The sequence below is a fragment of the Phalaenopsis equestris genome, unplaced genomic scaffold (assembly GCF_001263595.1).
Source record: "Phalaenopsis equestris unplaced genomic scaffold, ASM126359v1 Scaffold000893, whole genome shotgun sequence".
Classification (NCBI taxonomy): Eukaryota; Viridiplantae; Streptophyta; class Magnoliopsida; order Asparagales; family Orchidaceae; genus Phalaenopsis; species Phalaenopsis equestris.
The window spans coordinates 35,474-57,367 of record NW_018165332.1 but is presented as its reverse complement, the minus strand read 5'-3'; the positions used below and the strand labels follow the sequence as shown (position 1 = coordinate 57,367).

General features: G+C 36.0%; 1 protein-coding gene across 2 annotated transcripts in view; it reads left to right on the top strand.

Annotated features, from left to right (window-relative positions):
- The first annotated feature begins 451 nt into the window (after positions 1-451).
- LOC110032238 (probable solanesyl-diphosphate synthase 3, chloroplastic) overlaps positions 452-21,894 on the top strand; it is a 55,556-nt gene continuing 34,113 nt past the window's right edge. Inside the window, exons 1-2 of one of the 2 annotated variants that reach the window (XM_020735803.1) lie at positions 452-828; positions 935-1,065. In XM_020735803.1, the coding sequence (XP_020591462.1) occupies positions 699-828; positions 935-1,065 (261 nt within the window). In that variant the 5' untranslated portion in view covers positions 452-698. Of the gene's footprint in view, positions 853-934; positions 1,066-21,894 lie in introns of both variants that reach the window. The other variant, XM_020735802.1, reaches the window with a different exon arrangement.

The following is a 21,894-nucleotide window of genomic DNA, read 5'->3' as shown; positions in this document are numbered from 1 at the left end:
TTCATCTCTTCACTATTTTGGGGAAAAAATTTGCGTACGAAAGAAGTACACAGCGCTGTGTACATAATGAATGTTATATTCACGTTATATCAGCATTATATTCGTGTTATATCCCTTATAACCTCCATATAACTTCCATGTAACATATAGATATGTGAAAACAGAAGCGCGGAACTTCTTTGTAAGGTTACAAGTAGGTTATATGAATGTTACATTGAAGCTACAGACGATATAACATAGATATAATGTCAATACCTCTTATGTACACATATTTTTTCCCAATTATAAAGTGGGTTGGGTTCAACACCTATTGAACCACGTGGAGTAGCGTCTCCATGGACCTCTCCTCTCCCTATGGCCAACACTGTCCTCTTCGTAGAGCTTGAGGTTACCACCCAACTGATAAGGCTGACCCAGATACTCGGCTTCTGTGTGGCGCTCATGGATCCAACTCTCCCCCGCCCCCTTCCCCTCCCCCTCCACCTATTTAAATCACCAAACTTCCACCTCCATCATCTCGCTCCCCTCCATTTCCCACCAACAAACCGCCGCCCGCCGGCCAACTGCCGCCACTCATGAACTTCGAGTACTTCATCGTCAAAGCTCCGAGCTTTGCTGCTTTCTGCTCCATTGTGATGGTTCTGAACAATCCCCGGAACTGAGCAATTGCTTGCTCTTTCGACTGAGTTTGTGGGAGGATGTGCTCATTGACTTTCCCCTGTTTGGATCTCACCAAAAGAAGCTTTGATGCGGCAGGTTTGCTGAGGAGTTACCGAAGGCCGGAGATTTCATTTTCGGGGACTTACCGGCGCGCAGAAAGTGTTCGATGTAAGGTCTCATCAGCGCAAAATGGTATTTTGCTTCAGAACTTTATTTTATGTGGCGGGAGAGTGAGATTTTGTGTTCCTGATTTGATTTGATGTGGGTTTTGTAGTGGCCGTTGGGATCTCAGCACCTGTTGAAGGTTTGGTTGCCACGGGTGATAGAAAGAGTACCATTTCGGTGTCTGATTTACTTAGTGTAATTGCTGATGACTTGCAGAATCTGAACAAGAATTTAAAATCTGTGAGTCCAAGCTTCAATCTTTCTTACTGAAAGGTCTGCTCATTTCCTTTCTTTTATGTTTTAGTTGATTTTTTTTAGCTTATTTGTGCTTTTGTTGATCGAGAAAAAAAGTGTAACTTTGCCGGACCGTGCTTTTCACTGTTACACTATCCTCTCCTGTAGGTGAAAGCTTAAATAAAAGGCTAAAACAACCAGTTGGTAGCAGAAACGTTGAATTACTTGCTTTGTTTTTGCAGAGCAGAGCACTAAACAGATTATTGATCTGTTTGTACTATCACTTGAAAAAATCCATCTTTTTCCTGGTTCTTTGCACTCTTCTATAAATGTTAAGCTCGTATAGTTTTCAGATGCAAATTATTGGGAATCTAAAGTAGACATATTACTACCGAAAATTTTTGGGGTTTTCTCTTCAAGGATCTAACCTTCTGCAACAAAAAAATGCATTTCTATGGGATCATTATGTAGACGAGTGACAACTTTCTTTGGTCTTTGGCTTCATTAAGTCAACTGAACAAGTATTTGTAATTCGTCTTGTCATATGCGTGCTGACGAAAAGAGTTTTATTTTTTGTTCAAGTTCAGTAGACTTCAGCATGAATCTTCTAGGACTTGAGTTGTGCTTAGTAAACCAGATGATGGACTACCATCTAGTCATAAGCTCAAGCTAATAAGTAAGATGTCCCTACGGCTATATAATGATACCATTCTTTTGTCTAACAGCGGGCGTGGACCATTCTTCAACCGATAAATCTCATGTTAACTCTGCCGTCTCTTATGTAAATAGAAGTCCTCCACATTACCAATTACATGAAAACAATTACTTAGCGCCGATATACTCAAGTATGGGTAGGGTTGTTAACGATCCGAGCTGTGGTCGGCTCAAAATCGGCTTGAAAAAAAATTGATTCAAAATTTTAGCTCATAGTTCGACTCAATTATTTTGATCCGATCTTGATTCGAGCCAAAATTCGAATCAATTTTCGAGAGATTAACAATCTTCAAGCTAAATTCATTAAATTCACAGCCCTAACTGACTAAAGTTGTTAACAATCTGATTTCGAGCTGTGGCTCAAAAAAATTTGATCCAAAATTTTAGCTTGTAGCTCGACTTGTTTATTTCGATCCAAACCTAAATATGGGGAGCAGCTAGGAGCCACTTGATCTTGAACTTTGCTCAGCCTTGGGATCCAAATAATATGGATCAATCCTTTTTTGTCAACTTATCAGCTTTCTTACAACTTAAAAGGGGATGGGAGCTAGCAATTTTAGTTGTGATTGATATTCAAATGGATAGATGAAATCCAATAAACCATTAGTAGTAAGTCAATTGATAAGATCCGCTTCTATTACATAAGCCTCTAAAATCCAAATCCTTGTTAGTATTCTTCAACTATCTCTTAATTGATACTAAGTTTTTAAGCACTTGCAAAATTTTGTTAAGTTTTCTCCATCAAAAAAAAAAAAAAAAGATAAAAAGGCCTTTGGAGTTCACTTCTTTCGGATAACAATGAACCAATAAAAGATGGGGGCATGTCATATACTTTTGCTTGGTAAGTATTTATATTGGTCAACCTAACCAGAAATGTTGTGGCTTGAGTTTAATTATATATTTTATAGGCAGTATTTTTCTAATCTATTAAACTGCTTTTGAGTCTTTATGATACTCTCTTATCGATTGTACTCTACTTCATTTTGACTACCTGATTTTAACACTAAAATATATATCCTCTCTACATATTTTTTTTAGTATATTAGGTCCAAAATACTTAATTCCATCACACTTATAAATCATTTCATCTTCCAACTGTACTGAACAATAATTATCAAATTTAAAACCCCTAGAAAAAATTAATTTATGCTAATTCTAAATCCATGATTTTCTATTTTTATTCAATTGTTCTAATATTTTCTTACTTAAAAAAAAAACTCACCAATTCAAACTATATTAAAACTATTTATATGCAAATAACACATACCAATGAGCATTATTTTAAAGATTTTTCTATATATCCATAATCTCTACAAATGTGATATGGACATAATATTATGTTTGATGTAATCCAATTGCAACTAAAATCTCTTTGGTCACTCCCCATATTTTTTTATGGTAATCGCTACTCTATTAGGCATAACTTGAGTTTTTTCGAAATATCTTTCACTTTCTCTTTTCATAATACCAACCAAATATAGAGGAGAGGAGAGGGAATATGATTGATGAGATTTGAAAGAGTCAATATTACATTCGCTTATATTTGATGAAGAACATTAATATAGAGCATTGATGTTAGTAAAATATCAATCAAATGGTGATTTACCTCATATGAAACATTGAAGTCCAATCAACATCAAGCAGGTGGTGACTTCTTGCATTCATTAATATCATTTTATTGAGATGCATATGAATAAGAAATTAATGAATTTTGCTATTATTGAAACAAAATATTTGAAATTAAAATTATATCAAATTTAAAGCGTTATTATCACATAAATTTTTTATTAAGTTGGCAATCAAATGTTTATTTTCTTATTAAAATATTGAAATTCATGAATGACATTTGACTAACATTTGATTAAGAGTACTTAGTGAACATTGAGTAATCATCTATGCATATATCAAAATATTTGAATTCTACGTAAGTAAGAATAGAAGTAGTGTTACCGGAACTAATAAGGATTTAAGGGAACACAAAAGCAAATTTTTATTAATATAAAAAGAGGGTTACAACACGAAACAATGGAAAGGAAAAAACAACGACAGACCATTCTTCGTCTAGGGTCGAAAGAGTAGATTTGAGGGCAGGGCGGCGTCTGCAACATAGTGAGGTTATGGAGGAGGTTTTGTTGGTGGCGAGGTCGGTTAGGTAGGGGTTTGGGGTTCAGTAAGTGGGCTTGACAGTGAGAGTGGCTGTAGTAAAAGGTTGTCAGGGGCTGGCAGGTAGTCCAGAGGGCCGAGATAACCTAGTGGAGGGCAATAATGGGGGCAGCCTGAAGTGGGGAGCGTCTGTCGGAGTGGACAACAAGTAGAAATGCAGGAAATAAGAGGGGCCCGAGATAACCTAGTGGAGGGCAATAATGGGGGCAGCCTGAAGTGGGGAGCGTCTGTCGGAGTGGACAACAAGTAGAAATGCAGGAAATAAGATTTGGCAGGCTGGGATGGGGTCTGGACAGCAGGTTAGGCCACTGGAAAAGACTGACTGGGTGCTGAGAGGAAATCTAGGAAGTTGGACAGCAATGTTAGGTTGTTTAGGAAGGGCGTATGGGTGCTGGGATGAAGTATGGGGAGGCCAACAACGGAGGAGAGGGGAGGAGAAGGGTTAGGTAAGGGTAAAAGGAAAATACAACACAACCTCAGAGTAGGATACAGTTGAAACACCACCACCATCACCTCCACGGATATAACCCTAAAATAGGGAGAACAGCTCCACACAAGAATCTAAAATCTGAAAACAACAAAGGCTGAGCCTTAAGTCATTGAAAACAACAATATATAGACTCCTATTGGAGGAGAAAAGGAAAGAGGTAGCACACAAAACTTCCACACAAAAGGAAGGGGTGGGAATACTCCAGAAAATAGCCATTAAAGGCTTTCCATTAGGAGAATAGTGCATAAGAAAGGTGGAAGAAGGGGCTGGCGACATTCCTCTATAGGGTGCCCAGTCCATACAAATAGCCTTATGCTCATAAGGCGTCTGGATCGACGCCTTATGCCAGCTAGTTGGCTTTTCTCGCACTTGCCTGCGGGATTTTCCCATACCCGTACGGGATGGATGTTGAGAATCCTCCCAACAATTCTCAATGTTAAATCAGAATAGGAGTACAAGATTCGAGAAAATCAGAATAATACATTTAAACTAGAAGCACAATAAAAAATTAACCTGAAAAAAACACAAGAATTTTACGTGGAAAAATCTGAGAGCGGGGAAAAATCACGGAGCCACACCACCACAAATTTCATGAAAAAATCACGGAGCCACACCACTACAAATTTCGTTATGAATATAAGAGAGTTTATCAAAGGATTCACACTCTTCTCCACACTCACATGAAACTTACAGTGCAGCACTCCATACTCTTCCTACTGATCCGATGCATCAGAATCCTTCTCACCAACACTTCTCACCTTCACCAGGATTTTGTTGATGAACAAACATGAAGAGCTACGTTCTAAGCGCACTCATACACTGCCCAAAATCGTGACATAGATAGTACTTCTCGTGAAAACTGCTTGATTTGGATGCCTGAGCGCCCAGTTCTCTAGAAGCAGGTGCCCCAACGCCAGAAGTGAGGGCCTAAGCACCCAGTTTGAGCGCAGAACTGCCACCTTCTCAGTCTGGGAACACTCAATAGGCGCTTAAACGCTCATAGCCCGATGCCTTGGCGTCGAGTGCACTGAATACGTGGAAGCTAGCTAGCTTGCTGCTCATGAGTGCTACAACCGAACTCCACAACTATTAATCTCCCACTTGGAGACTGATAGTGCCAAGTCCAATCATTTGTACCTGCACCTCCATATGAATTGCCTTCATAGTCACGTACAATGCTCACGTATCGTGGTGTGGCTCACCCCTGATCTCAACCTTCATGAAACCCAACTAAAGCCAAACATGACTTCAGTCTCTCAACAATCACCACCTTCGTTAACATATTTGTGGGATTTTGAGCTGTATGTATCTTTTCTAGAAATAACTACCCATCTTCTAGAAGAGATCAAATAAAATGAAACCTGAGCGGATATGTTTCGTCTTGGCTTGAAAAACAACATTCTTAGTAAGATGAATCACACTTATACTGTTAGTGTAGAGTTTTTCAATCTCTTGCTCCTTGTGTAGTTATACTATGAAACTTTTTAGCCAAATTATCTCATTGCTAGCATCAGTAATAGCAACATATTCGGCCTCTGTAGAAGAAAGTGCAACGATCTTCTGCAACCTGAAAACCCAACTCATCGTTGTGCTCCCCAATGTGAAGATATATCTTATTATATTTCTTCTACTGTCCATATCTGTCAGCCGCCAAACATGGTGTTGGTGTTTTTGAAAATATAATTTAAATTAATATATTTATAAATATATCATTTTTAAAAATAATATTTAAATTTTTTTTTTAAAATACGAGACTGAACCGATCTCATATGTTTAATAGTTTAAATAAATGAGCACAACACCGCAAGCGATGCATCTATTCCAAGGATGTTCTTATCAAATCTGTTTCTTATTATCAGTTTTGGAAAGTATAGTTGTCCACGAGTCGATTATCCCACGAGTTGATTACGCCGTCGGGCGTAGGACCGCCAACAACCTAAGAAGGTACGGGTCCACCGCTAGTCTTGTGTCGGTGAATGATATTACATACTAAGATTCACCGGGTCCTTGGAGGGGGTCCTGATGTTGTAGGATGTAATATCATTCACCGACACAAGACTAGCGGTGAACCCGTATCTTCTTAGGTTGTTGGCGGTCCTACGCCCGACAGCGTAATCACTCGTGGACAACTATACTTTTCAAAACTGATGAGAAACAAATTTGATAAGAACAAATGAATGAATACATTATTTAATAGTGAGACTCGAATAAATAAACTATAGAATCTATGAAATCTGTTCTAGTCTGCGAAACTGTTCATGTTGTCCGACAGATTCTCCTATTTAATATAGAAGACTAATTAGGGTTTATATTAAGCTGGGTTCTAAATTCTCTATAGAGGCAAACCCCTATAATTAATTACATCTTAAGTGACTCAAGCCGCTTAAGAATACTCTCGATTCAGATCAGTTGTTTTGCCTTCAAAATTTTCTAAGTTTAAGTTTTCAAGATTGGACATTGGAAATTCAAAAGGGAATGAATCAAAAGTGGAACAGTTATTTTCATAAATTCAAAGGAATGAAAGTTAGAAGATGTCACTGATCTGAGAGAAACCCCGGTGACTTCTCAAGCTATCCTATTTGCTTGGCTTTAACTTTGAAAAATTGTTATTTGATGTTTCATCCTGCGAGTTTTATTTACTCAGAGCTTACATTTGTATGACACAGTCATACAAATAGCCTGAAAGATAGAAGAGTTTATGTCGTAACAAACGATAACCTCGAAGCCTAAGTTGAGTTAGTGCTTGAATTGCACAACGTGATTGTGCAAAAGCCTAAAAGATGATTTGAGGATTTACACCGTATTAGACGGACTATCTCGAAACTTTATGGCTTGTTTATGCTAAGAAGAGATTTGTTGATGACGATCCCGTTCGCTCCCTCGAAGATGTTCTTCTATATATTCTTGTCATGCTGCCTACGGTATTAGCTCCAAACTCATTGTTGAAGTGACAGTCCTAAGATCTAAGGTTTAAGAAGTTTACCATGTGTGTTTCAATGACACGTTTTGTTGTTGTTCAAGTATTATGGGGGGAGGTTAAAGTTGATTAGAGCGACACCAGTTAGGATCCCACGGTTCCCTCGTTCCAGCACCACTATTTTTTGATGAATTTACTTAGTCTAAACGAATTGTTAAGTTCATTTAAACTGGGGAGATCTCGTTAGGAACCGTGGGTTACCTCCTCCGAGGAACTCTCATAAATTCAAGAGAACTTATTATGAAGTTTTTATTTTGTTGTTGTATTTTGAAAATATTGTTTAATTTTGAAAATAATTTTGTAATTTTTTAGTTTTAAAAAGTTTTGCAAGCAAGTTAAATAAATGCAAGTAAAAAAAAGGATGATGTAAAATAAAAAATAAAATTGCAGTGCATAAAATATAAATGCGTACCTGTCATCTTCTCGCTACTCCGGCTGCATGGTTAGCATCATAAAACATAATATATTTGTAAGAATTAAATAAATTACAGAGAGTTAAACATAAGCATTCAGTATAGAAAAATCAGAAATTGAGTCGTAGCAAAACCTGAGTAAAAAGAAAACCTGTATTCACATATGGAAGACTAGAACTGAGTGCAAGACATAGGTAAAGGTGGGGGCTCGAAGCTGGACTGTGTGCTTCCCGACCTTAAGTAAGAGCTACCAACCCAATCATCTATAGAGGGCAGTCCTAACTTCGATCCAAGTGATTAACCGTGGACTCTTACACATTTTCATTTGAATTTAATTTTCATGCATGCACAATTATCATGCAAAAGAGATTTTTGTTAAAAAATATATTATTTTGAGCGATGCAGTCCAAATGTTAATCAATCTAATCGAGTTAGGATTACAAACAACCTAAGAGTATCAGGGGCAATCATCTTCTCTAGAGTCGTCGAATAATATCATTGGTCTTTATCCTCTCCTTTTAGTAAAGATCATTGAGGTAAGAGATAATATTCTAAAATCCCACATCGTATCACACGTTTTAGCACACATTAACATTATCGTAATTCCCCTAGCTACCTAAATCTCAGACTTACACATGTCTGATGATTTATATGTGGCAAAAACAAATGTCCCTATTCGCTCACAATTATTTAAATACCTTAGGGAAGACATAAACCCTTGAGCATTGGGTCATGAATGTAAGAGAAGTAGTTTGGGGTATTTCTATTGATTTGTGAATTATCGGGTCCCGAATCATATCTTGGTTTACCATAAAGAATTCATTTGTATTGTTATGTTTGATTATTTTATTGTGTGAATGCGTTCTTTCAATAAATCATAATAGACTTGAATGTCTTATATAATGTATAAAATCTTATAAAGAAATTCAACAAATTCAATTTTGTATTTTTCTGATTTTTATTTTAATTATTATAATTATTTTAGTAAATAGTTACAAATACATTGAAAAATAGTTTTAAGTATTCAAAATATATTTTTGGGTCTTTAAAAATTCAGGAAAGCATTTTAAGTTACTATCTCAAATCAAGGAAAATTTGACGACATTTTGAGATATTTTGTATTTTTTTTATTTTTTTATTATTTTAATTATTTTTAAATGCTCAAAAAAGAACTTTTTATTTTAATTAAATTTTCATTTTTTCTAAGTGCCCATGACCTCAAAGAACTTACCAGACCAAATTTTATATTTTTCCGATTTATATTTTTGTTTGATTTATATTTTAATTATTATAATTACTTTAAGCCAAAATTAATAATATTATAGAAAAATACACATAGGCATTTAAAACAAATTTTTTTAACTTTGAAAATTTTATGACAGTGTTTTAAAGTGATTTTCTTTAATTAAGGCATTTTTGTGATTTTTTAAGATATATTTATATTTTTGGACTTTTTAATTGTTGATACTTAAAAAGACAATTTCTATTTTTTTTAAGTTTATTTTTTTTGTTGGTTTATCTCTATTTTTTGAGTTTATGAGTATTTTTATTTTATTTTTATAATTTTTTTTACACCTAGATATGTATTTTTAGAGTTTATATACTTATTTAAATAAAAAATATCCTGTTGCTCTACTTATCCACATCGACGATGCGTCAATCTCGTCATCTCTGAAGCCTAAGTTGCTTTGCCCCTAACAAGTCTAAATTTTTTTTTTGGACGTGTTCGAATGACATACCTAAGGATCATAGAAGTTTAGATATTAGTTATATAAACACATAAAAATTAAATGGCGAACGTATAAATATTCGAGAAATATATATAGTATGTATCTGAATAAATAAAAATTGTGTGGTGAACGTGTAATCTATATATATAATATATAATTTGCAAAATGTGTATATAAAAATATTTAGGAAATAAAGTTGCAAACATGTAGGTATATAAGAAAATCGTGTTGTGCACGCAAATACATGACATTTAAGAGATGTGCATGAAGATATAAAAAAATTAATTGTATTGCATGTAAATATAGGTGATACGTGACATGCATGTAAATTCATTTTTCATTTTTTTTCATTTTTTTTATTTTTTAAGACGTGTAAATACATAAGAAGAGGGTGGTATGCATTTAAAATTCTGGAAATACATATGAATTGGGTGGTATATATGTAAAAATATTTTGTGCAAATATAAAGTAATTGGGCGGTTTGTATAAAGTTTCCATTTCTTTTTTTTCTGCTCTCTTCGTTCTCCGTTCTCTCTGCGTTCAACGAAGAAGAAGACGAAGGGATGATGGGAGAGGGGCTTACCTGATCGAGGCTCGCCGGCGGGAAGAGTTTGTCGGAGAGAAGCTTGTCGGAGGAGGAAAAATGGAGAGGAGATGGTTCTTTACGGGTAGGGAAGAATAATGGAGTGTGAGAGCTTGCTTGCCTGAGTGAAGGGAGGAGTTTTGGGTTTTATAGGAGGAGAGAGAGAGAGGGGAGCTTGGCGTGAGAGTTGTGCGGCTCGAGGAGAGAGGCGGAGATGCTGCATGCGTGAGTTCCCTTTTCTTTTTAATATGATAGGATAACATTTTTTTATATATTATTTTTTTTTATGATGAGCGCATGAGATATGATCACCTAGAGAGAGATTTTTTTTTTATCATACAGTCGAGATAGAGAGAGAGAGATAAGAGAGGCGTGAGGGGGATAAGACCATGCGTGACTTATAATAATAATAATAATAATAATAATAATAATAATATTAATATTATTATTATTATTATTATTATTATTATTATTATTATTATTATTATTATTATTATCGTTCGTGTGTTTGTCTGTCTAAGCACGTTTTTGAGATAGAATGAACGCTCTCCCAATCAAAATCGACATTCTGAGCGTACTTGTGCGGTCTGTTTCATCATTCATGGTCGTCCAGACAACCCTATCGTTGATCGGGTTAAAAATACGTCAATTTAATTTTCGTCGAAGTTTTGTTTCGCGATCGATTGTTTCAGTAATTAATTTTAATTTCGATTAATTATGAGATAAATAAAGGTGTGGGTGACGTAAATTTTGACATTTATTCGCGTCGGCTGTCTGAATCGTGATTTTCGTGCGCGAATGTACGAAAGTCGTTATGAGTGTTCCTGAGGCTTCTAAACTTAATGGGAACTCATCCTTGAATCCTCACTAGTTGGTTTTAACTTTCCAAGTTTGTTGACCTCATTTTTGGTGAGGTCTTTCTTTTCTCTTGGTGCTTAGGATCTAGCTATAGGATTTTCCCTTTGACTATCCTAGAAGACTAGAGATGAAACCTACCTATATAGAAATTCAAACCACCTCTTAGATCTCTTCGAAACCCTACGTGTCTGGTTATAACCTCCAGCATTTCGAAGGTTAAGACCAACTAGTGAGGATTTGAGGATGAGTTCCCATAGAGTTTAGAAGCATCAGAAACACCCATTACGACTCTCGTACATTCGCGCACAAAAATCACGATTCGGACAGTCGACGCACATAAATTTCAAAATTCACGTCACCCACACTTTTATTTGTCTCATAATTAATCGAAATTAAAATTAATTACTGAAACAATCGATTGCAAATCAAAACTTCGACGAAAATTAAATTGACACATTTTTTACCCGATCATCGACAGGGCTTTCCGGACAACTCCGAATGACGAAACGGACTGCACGAGTACGCTCAAAATGTCGATTTTGATTAGTAGAACGTTCATTCCATCTCGAAGACGTGCTCAGGCAGAAAAATACGCGAACGGTAATAATAATAATAATATTATTATTATTTAATAATAATAATAATAATAATAATAATAATATTAATATTATTATTATTATTATTATTATTATTATTAAAAGTCACGCATGGTCTTATCCCCCTCACGCCTCTCTTATCTCTCTCTCTCTATCTCGACTGTATGATAAAAAAAAAATCTCTCTCTAGGTGATCATATCTCATGCGCTCATCATAAAAAAAATAATATATATATAAAAATGATATCCAATCCTATTAACAAGAAAAGGGAACTCATACATGCAGCATCTCCGCCTCTCTCCTCGAGCAACACATCTCTCACGCCAACCTCCCCCCGCTCTCTCTCTCCTCCTATAAAACCCAATACTCCTCCCTTCACTCAGGCAAGTAAGCTCTCACACTTCATTCTTTTTCCCTACTCGTGAAGCACCACCTCCTCTCCATTTTTCCTCCTTTGGCGAGCTTCTCTTCGACGAACCCTTCCCGCCGGCGAGCCTCGGTCAGGTAAGCCCCTCTCCCATTCGTCTTCTTCTTCGCTAAACGCAGAGAGAACAAATAACGAAGAGAGCAGAAAAAAAAAGAAATGAAAACTTTACATATACCACCCAATTACTTTATATTTGCACAAAATATTTTTTACATATATACCACCCAATTCTTTTGTATTTTCATACAAAATTTTACATGCATACCACCCTCTTATGTATTTACACGTCTAAAAAAAAATGAAAAATAAAAATAAAAATGAATTTACATGCATGTCACGTATCATCTATATTTACATGCAATACAATTAATTTTTCTATCTTTTCATGCACACCTCCTAAATGTCTTGTATTTGCGTGCACAACACTATTTTCTTATATATTTACATGTTTGCCACTCTATTTCCTAAATTTTTTTACATACACGTTTTGCAAATTATATATATCTTACACGTTCACCACACAATTTCTATTTATTCAGATACATGCTATATATATCTCTCGAATATTTATACGTTCGCCACTTAATTTTTATGTGTATAACTAATATCTAAACTTCGATGATCCTTATGTATGTCGTTCGAACACATCTAAAAAAAAACTTAGACTTGTTAGGGGCAAATCAATTTAGGCTTCAGAGATGACGAGGTTGATGCATCGTCAATGTGGATACTTAGAACAAAAGGGTATTTTTGATTTAAATAAGTATATAAACTTTAAAAATACATATCTTGGTGTAAAAAAAAATCATAAAAATAAAATAAAAATTTCCATAAACTAAAAAAATAGGTACAGACCAAAAAAAAAAAAGAAATTGTATTTTTAAGTATTAAAAAAAATAATAAAAATAACAATTAAAAAGTTTAAAAATATAAATATATCTTAAAAAATCACAAAAATTGTTTTTATTAAAGAAAATAACTTTAAAACACTCATAAAATTTTCAAAGTTTAGAAAATGTGTTTTAAATGACTATGTGTATTTTTCTATAATATTATTAATTTTGGCTAAAAGTACTTATAATAATTAAAATATAAATCGAAAAAATATAAAATTTGGCCTAGTAAGTTCTCTGAGGTCATGAGCACTTAGAAAAAATGAAATTTTAATTAAAATAAAAAATTCTTTTTTGAGTATTTAAAAATAATTAAAATAGTAAAAAAAATCACAAAAATATAAAATATCTTAAAATGTCACCAAATTTTCCTCGATCAAGGAGAGTAACTTAAAAATGCTTCATTGAATTTTTAAAGACCCAAAAATATATTTTGAATAATTAAAATTATTTTTCAATGTATTTATAATTATTCACTAAAATAATTATAATAATTAAAATAAGAATCGGAAAAATGCAAAATTGAGTTTGTTGAACTTCTTTATAAGATTTTATTTATTCTATAGGACATTCAAACCTATCATAATTTATTGAAAAAATTCATTTTCACAACACAATAATCAAACATAATATAACAAATGAGTTTCTTAAGGTAAACCAAGATATGATTCGGGACCTGATAATTCACAAATCAATAGAAATACCCCAAAGTATTTATTCTAAATTGATGACCCAATGCTCAAGGGTTTTTGTCTTATCTAAACTTTAAATCCTTGTGAGCGATTGAAGATATTTGTTTGTGACACATATGAATCATCACACTTGTGTAAGTCTGAGAGGTCTAGGTGGCTAGGGCAATGACGATAATGCTAATGCGTGCTAAAACGTGAGATACAATGTGAGATTTTAAAATAGTATCTCTTACCTCAAGGACTTTTAATAAAAGGAGAGGATAATGACCGATGATATTATTCGACGATTCTTGTAAAGATGATTGCCCCCGATACTCTTAGGTTGTCTGTAATCTTAACTCAATTATATTGATTAACATGTGGACTGCACCCCTCAACAAAATATTTTTTTAACAAATATCACTTTTGCCTGATAAAATTGTGTATGCATGAAAATTAAATTTCAATGAAAATGTGTAAGGGTCCACGGTTAATCACTTGGATCGAGGTTAGGACTGCCCTCCATAAACACTTGTATCTATGTCTTGCACCCAGTTATGGTCTTCCATTTGTGAATACGGGTTTTCTTTTTAGTCGGATTTTGCTACGACTCAATTTTTGATTTTTCTGTACGAATGCTTTCGTTTAACTCTCTGTAATTTATATAATTCCTGCAAATATATTCTACTTTATGATGCTAACCATGCAGCCGAAGTAGCGAGATGATGACAGCTACACATATATATTTTATGCACTGCAATTTTATTTATTTACTTTACATCATCTTTTTTTTTTACTTGCATTATCTTACTTGCAAAAATTTTCAAAACTAAAAAATTACAAAATTATTTTCAAAATTAAACAACATTTTCAAAATGCAACAACAAAATAAAAGCTTCAGAATACGTTCTCTTGAATTTATGGAGTCCCTCGGAGGAGGTAACCCACGGTTGCTAACGAGATCTCCCCAGTTTAAATGAGCTTAACAACTCATTTAGACTAAGTAAATTCAAAAGAAAATAGTGGTACCAGAACGAGAAAATTGTGGGATCCTAACCGGTGTCGCTCTAATCAATTTTAACCTCCTCCCATAATACTTGAACAACAACAAAACTTGTCACTGAAACACACATGTTAAAACTTCTTAAACCTTAGATCTTAGGACTGTCACTTCAACAATGAGCTTGAAGCTAACACCGTGGGCAGCATGACAAGAATATACAGAAGTACATCTTCGAGGGAGCAAACAGGATCGTCATCAACAAATCTTTTCTTAGCATAAATAACAAGCCAAAATGTTTCGAGGTAGTTAGTCTAATATGGTGTAAACTCTCAAATCATCTTTTAGGTTTTTGCACAATCACATTGTGAAATTCAAGCCCTAACTCGACTTAGGCTCCGAGGATGTCGTTCGTTACGACATAAACCATCATATTTTCCAGGTTATTTGTATGACTATGTCATACAAATGTAAGCTCTGAGTAAATAAAGCTGACAGGATGAAATATCAAATAATAACTTTTCAAAGTTAAGGCTAAACAAATAAGATACCTTGAGAAGTCATCAGAGTTTCTCTCAGATCAGTGACATCTCATACCTTTCATTGTTTTGAATTTATGAAAATAACTGTTTCACTTTTGATTCATTCCCTTTTGAATTTTCAATGTTCAATCTTGAAAACTTAAACTTAGAAAATCTTGAACGCAAAACCTCTGATTTGAATTGAGATTATTCTTAAGCGGCTTCAATCACTTAAGATGTAATTAACTATAAGGGCTTGCTTCTATAGAGATTTTTGGAACCCAACTTAATATAAACCATATTTAATCTTCTATATTAAATAAGGAAATTTGTCGGCCAACATGAACAGTTTTGCAGACCGGAATGGATGTTATAGATTCTATAGTTTATTTATTCGAGCATCACTATTAAATAATGTATTTATTTCTTTGAATGGATGCATCGTTTACGGTGTTGTGTCTTACGGTGTTGTGCTCGTTTATTTAAACAATTAAATATATGAGATCAGTTCGGTTTCGTATTTTAAAAAAAAAATTAAAATACTACTTTTCAAAATTATATATATATATATTTAAATTATATTTTCAAAAACACCAACATCATGTTTGGCAGCCGACAATTTTTGGCGACTCCGCTGGGGATTAGAAGGTGATTTTGGAAACAACCACCAGGAAAACCGACGTTCGCGACGAAGGTTCGATTTTAATTTGATGTTTTAAAAAAATTAATTTTGATTTCAATTCAATAGTTTCAGAGGATAAAATTATGTATGAGGAGACTAAATTGAGATGAAAAACACAAGGACTTACATCTAACTCAAGAGGTGATTACAGTGTAGAGATCAACCATTAAGGACATTACGCTGAGAAGAGAAGACTTTACCAGCTCGAGCAACCGCCGGGGACATTACGTTTGAACTGGATCTAGTCGAAGAATTACAACCATTAAGGACATTACGCCAGCAAGAAAAGACGACACCAGCTTGAACAACCATCGGGGACATTACGTTCGAACTGGATCTAATTGAGGCAATGACTACCATTTAAAACATTATGCCAAACTTCAGGATGAGAATCAGAATTTGGGTACTGACCCCGAGATGAGAACTAGAATTTGGGTACCAGACTTGAAAGAAAAACTATACTAGCTCGGGCTACCGTTCAGGTCATTACGTTCGAACTGGATCTAGTCGAGGAAATGACTACTATTTAAGACATTATGCCAAACCTCAGGATGAGAATCAGAATTTGGGTACTGACACTGAGATGCAAACTAGAATTTGGGTACCAGTCTCGAAAGAAGGACTATATCGGCTCGAGCTACCGTTCAGGACATTACGTCTGAACTGGATCTAGTCGAGGAAATGACTACCATTAAGGAAATTACGCCAAACCTCAGGATGAGAATCAGAATTTGGGTACTGACCCCGCGATGAGAACTGAAATTTGAGTATCAGCCTCGAAAGAGGAGGGAATCAGAATTTGGGTACTGACCCCGAGATGAAAATTGGAATTTAGGTACCAACCCCTAGAATGAGAGTCAGAATGGTTACCGATGAGATCCATCACCTTGACGTTCTCTGCTTGGTTTCTTAAGACAGCTTCGACAATACTCCCCAAGAGGAGTTTTTGGAACTGGAAGAGCTTTCTAACAATAGCAAGCAGCCAACTCAATAATGCAATTCCAATAGAAACCAGCCACAACTGCCATTCAAGTTTTAAAGAATTTCCCTAGAAATTGAACGATCAAAATCTGGCGATCCTCTTCATTGTTACCTTGAGGGAAGGCTTGAGTGCTCATCTTCTTCTCTAATACCAAGAACATGTTACATGAAATTCCTTATGCTTGGCGCCTTATGCTGGACGATTACATGGTGCTTCATGTGAAAGCCCTAGGTTGGAGATGGAGATGATGATCAGTTGTATTCGGTGCTATGTATGTAAATAGTTGATGTTAACAAAATATAAAAACTCCAAAATATCCCTCTTAAGTTTAACATGAATTTCTGATATTTTTACGGGTTGACTATTTGAACCTTTTTTTTTCAATAATTGGAGATTAATGGTCTGTTTGAGGCAGTTACAAATTATTTATAATCTGTTTATTTGTAGATTATCCTGACAATCTGATAATCTACTGATTATCCTGATAAGCTTATTGATTGTTTGGGAGAGCTTATTCAGAACAGCTTATTTGTGGTTGTTTTTAGATAAATGACCATTCCACCCCTATTAAGTAATGTTGTTTGCAACAAAACTGTCTGGGCATAATAATTGATAAAGCAGAAGCGACAAACAATTACAGATCAGTTAAAAAAAATAAGATTGTCGTTCGTTTTTCTCTTTTTTATTTTAAAAGGAGTCTCCAGCTTGTTAAACGTTGTATACTTCCCCATTCGAATAAATCTCTCTCCTGAATCAGATCAATCATTCGAAGAGCAGAAGAACTGAATAAGAAGGGACATACGACAAAATGACAAACAAGAGAAAACGCAAAACGGGGAAAACCTACATGCGGTAAACCTCGCAGGGATAGGTTAAGAGTTTCCGTCGAAACAAGATCAGGCGAAAACACCTTAAACCGATATTCGCGAAAAAAAGCTTATGTAAACTACCCAAAACCAGAGAGTCAAGTGTATGTGTCTGCTCTAGGGTCAATAACACTCCTAAGGAGACGTATCCCACTTGGTTAATTACATCTTGGGGGGTACCTAAGAGTAGTCTTGATAAAAGGAGTTTCACTTGGATTATCATGAATCTGGGGCAATAAGTACTCAAATAAAGGCTATTTCGTGTGGGAACAGTCCCGATGCTTCAAAGCTCACGCTAAGCCATCGGGCAGAGAGTGAGTCTCTCACATCCCGAATGGGTATCGGTTCATCGGCACACAGGACCCACATAGCAACCTAAATCATCTTGACGGGGATATCCCAACACGTCAAAGCATGTCCGGGTCATAAGGGTAGAGGACAAATCGTCGTATTCCAAATGGGCGGAAGCTCATCGGCATTGGGTCGTTAAAATGATATCGACGAAGTCAAGGAGTGACAGAGTTTAAAGGGGCTCAACAAAAGGAAGGTAGAGTGATCCTAGAATGTAGAGGTAATTAGGTCGGGGTACCATGGACCCGTCATCCACAGCTACTAGGACCGTAAGTCTACCTCGTCGTTAAGGTAGTCAACCCAACACGTCCCGAGATCCCCGATCAGCAATTCGTGAATTGCATTGTCCACGGGAACCTCGATAGCCATAAGGTCAAAAGAAGGAAACTTTATCCTATGACTAAAACTGGAGCTCCAAGAGGTGGGGCTTATACCTTCCAGCGACAAGGATGCCTCAAAAAAGAAGAGAAATGGAGGTTCAACTACAAAGCTGGAAACACTCCAAACAATATCTCCTGCTAGATCTGAATCTCTGTGAACTGATCCTTGTATTTCCATAATAAAGTGTCTTGTTGATTGTTCCTCTCAAATACTTGAGAATCCACTTTACCCCTCCCAATGTTGTCTGTTTAAATTTCTCATGTACCTGCTGGTTACTCCCACTGCATATGCAATATCTGCGCTGGTACGAATTATCACGTACATCAAACTTCCAACCGATGAAGCATATGAAGTTCTCTCCATTTGTGTTTGCTCTGCTTCAGAGTTAGGTGATAATTCCTTCGATAGTTTGAAGTGACTAGCTAAGAGGGTGCTAATTGGATTCGCCTCACTCATTTTGAACCTTTGTAGGATTTTTTCAACATATTCTGTTTGAAACAACTTCAATGTTTATGCACTCCTGTCCCAGCTGATTCTCATTCTGCGGATCTTTTTGGTTGGATCTAAATCCTTCATCTCAACACAATCCTGATAGTCGTCATTTTCACCACTAGGGAGAAGGTCTTTGTATAATTCACTTCTTTCTTCTGCTGGAAACCTTTCACAACATATCTTGCCTTGTAGCGCTTGCTACCATCTGACTTCTCTTTCAGCATGTAGAACCACTTGTTGTGCAGTGCTCTTATGTCATTTGGTAGTACTGTCAAATCCTAAATCTGATTTAACTCCAACGACTGCATTTCTTCATCCATAGCGAGCTCCTACTCTCTTTAATCTTCAACTTGAGTGGCTTCCTCAAAACACTCTGGTTCAACACTATCAGTTAGTAAGAAGTAGTGTAAAGAAGGAGAGTAATTTTGTATGGGCTGTTTCACTTTGTTGGATCTCCTGACATCTGTAGCAGGTGTCTGAGAAACTTTCAGTGCTCTTTCTGGTTGAGCACTGCTTCTTTTTCCATCTTTCTGATCACCAATATCATATATCTCCACATATCTGAATTCTTTAGAAGTAGCTGACGGTTCGTTTTGAGTTTTGACCTCGTCATTGTACATCTTATTCTCTTTGAAAGTGATATCCCTGCTCCTGATGAATTTTTAATCGTGATAATTCCAGAACTTGTACCCAAACTCATCTTAACACATATACCATGAAGGTGTATTTGACAGATTTTGAATCAAGTTTGCTTCTAGAACCTGCATCAATATCCACATATGCAGAACACCCAAATACTCTTAAATGAGATAGATATACTTTTTTGTCAACTCAAGCTTCTTCAGGTAAGCATTCATTCAAAGGTACTGATGGACTATGACTAATCAGATAAACTACATTGTTAACTGCTTCAGCCCAAAACTATTTTGGCAAGCCTGCATGCAATCTCATATTCCCAGCATGCTCAGTGATTGTTCTGTTCATGCACTTAGCCACACCACTCTATTGCGGTGTCCTTGGGACAGTGAACTAATGCCTAACCCCATCTATAGCATAAAAATTTCTGAACTTCTGATCACGATACTCACCTTCATTATCTGATCTGAGACACTTCAACTTCAAGTCTGTCTCATTTTTCATTATAGTCTTCCATTTCTTAATGACTTCAAATACATTAGATTTTTGCTTTAAGAAATAAACTCATATATTTCTCGTGTGATCATCAATGAATGTGATAAAGTAGCGAGAATCTTTAATGGACTGAACTGGAGTAGGACCTCATACATCGATATGCACTAACTTCAGTTGCTTTGATTTCACCTCACTCGCTCTTGGAGAAAGAAACTTTTTTCTACTTGCGATAAATATAGTCTTCATAGAAATTCAAATCAACTGATTTCAAACTCTGAAGCTTATTCTTTGAAAACAGGGACTTCATACCTTTCTCGCTCATATGACCAAGCCTACGGTGCCACCAACTTGCATCCACCTTGGTTCTAGCCACATCAATGAAATCAGTCATTTCATTGATCAGATAAAGGGTGTCTTCAATGTTGTAGGCTGCAGGTGGTGGAGCCTCAAAAACATATCCTAACGATAATGAGGAGAAAGGTATTCCTCTGCATCGCTTTCTTTATCTTTTCTCACCTGGTAATCTTACTGTTGCCTTCTCTTTTCCTCTGTCTCTGTAAGTTCTCCCACCATAAAGAGTAACTTTTCCTCAATTTAATTATAGCTTATTTGACCCTCTTATCCTATACACATCCTTTTACTTGAAGGTTTGTTCAACAGATTGCAACCAATCACTTAAATCTTCCATATCCTGACTTTACTCAAACTCTGGCTGATCAATTTTGATGTCGAAGTCTTTGTGTCCTCCAAATAACATCGCTTCTTGGAGATTCGCCCTCTAGGAGGGATTCAAATATCCCTCTCTAGGTCTCCTCTAAAATTGTATTCCCAAACTTCGAAACCCGTCTTCTTCATCGTTGAAAGTCCCACCATGGAAGGGATTCAGATTGTCATTTCTTTCTCTCCTTCGACTCTCCAAATCCCGGTCGAAGGTAACCTCCTCCTGTGTTAATTCTTCAATCTTCGCAAGCCTTTATTGAAAACAACGTAGCTCTCGTTGTATCTCTTCCTGGGTAGGCTCGATCATATTTCTCCTTGGTGGCGTTGCTAGGGATTAAGGAATAGGAAAGAAAAAATTTTGTGGGGTTAGGGTCTAGGTTGTGGAAAAGATATTTGGTGGTAGAAAAGAAAATTTTTATTTTATGACAGATGCTAAAAAACCTTAAGATAGGATTGGGGTTAGACTAGCTCTAAAACCAAATGATACCGAAACTAGTTAGAATTTAGCTGAACACAAAAGCAAATTTTTGTTAATATAGAGATAAGGTCACAACAAAACAGAATTGAAAGGGAAAAACAACGACAGACTTATCTTCAGCTAGGGCCGGAAGAGTAAATTTGAGAGTGGGGGTGGCGTCAACAACATAGTGAGGGTGTATGGGAGGATTGGTGGCAGCGAGGTTGGTCAAAAATAGGTATTGGGTCCGGTAGGTGGGCTAGATAGCGAGAGTGGCTGTAGTAAAAGGGTTGTCCGGGTCTGGTAGGTAGTCTGGAGGGCTGAGATAGCCCAGCTGAGGGTAGTAATAGGGGCGACCTGAAGTGGGGAGGGTCTGGACGAGTGGACAACAAGTAGAAATGCGGGGAAGGGATTCAATAGGTAGGTCTGAATAGTAAAATAGGCTGCTGGAAAAAGTTGGCTGGGTGCTGGGAAGAAATATGGGAAGTTGGATAACAAGGTTAGGTTGTTCAGGAAGGGTGGATGGGTGTTGGGATGAAGTATGGGGAGGCCAGCAACAAAGGAGAGGGGAGGAGAAGGATTGGGTAAAAGTAAAAGGGAAGATAGAACACCACCTCGTAATATGATACAACTAGAGCATTATCACCTCATCAGATACAACCCTAAAGCTGGAGAACAACTCTACACAAGAATTTGAAATCTGAAAACAATAAAGACTGAGTGCTAAGTCTTTATA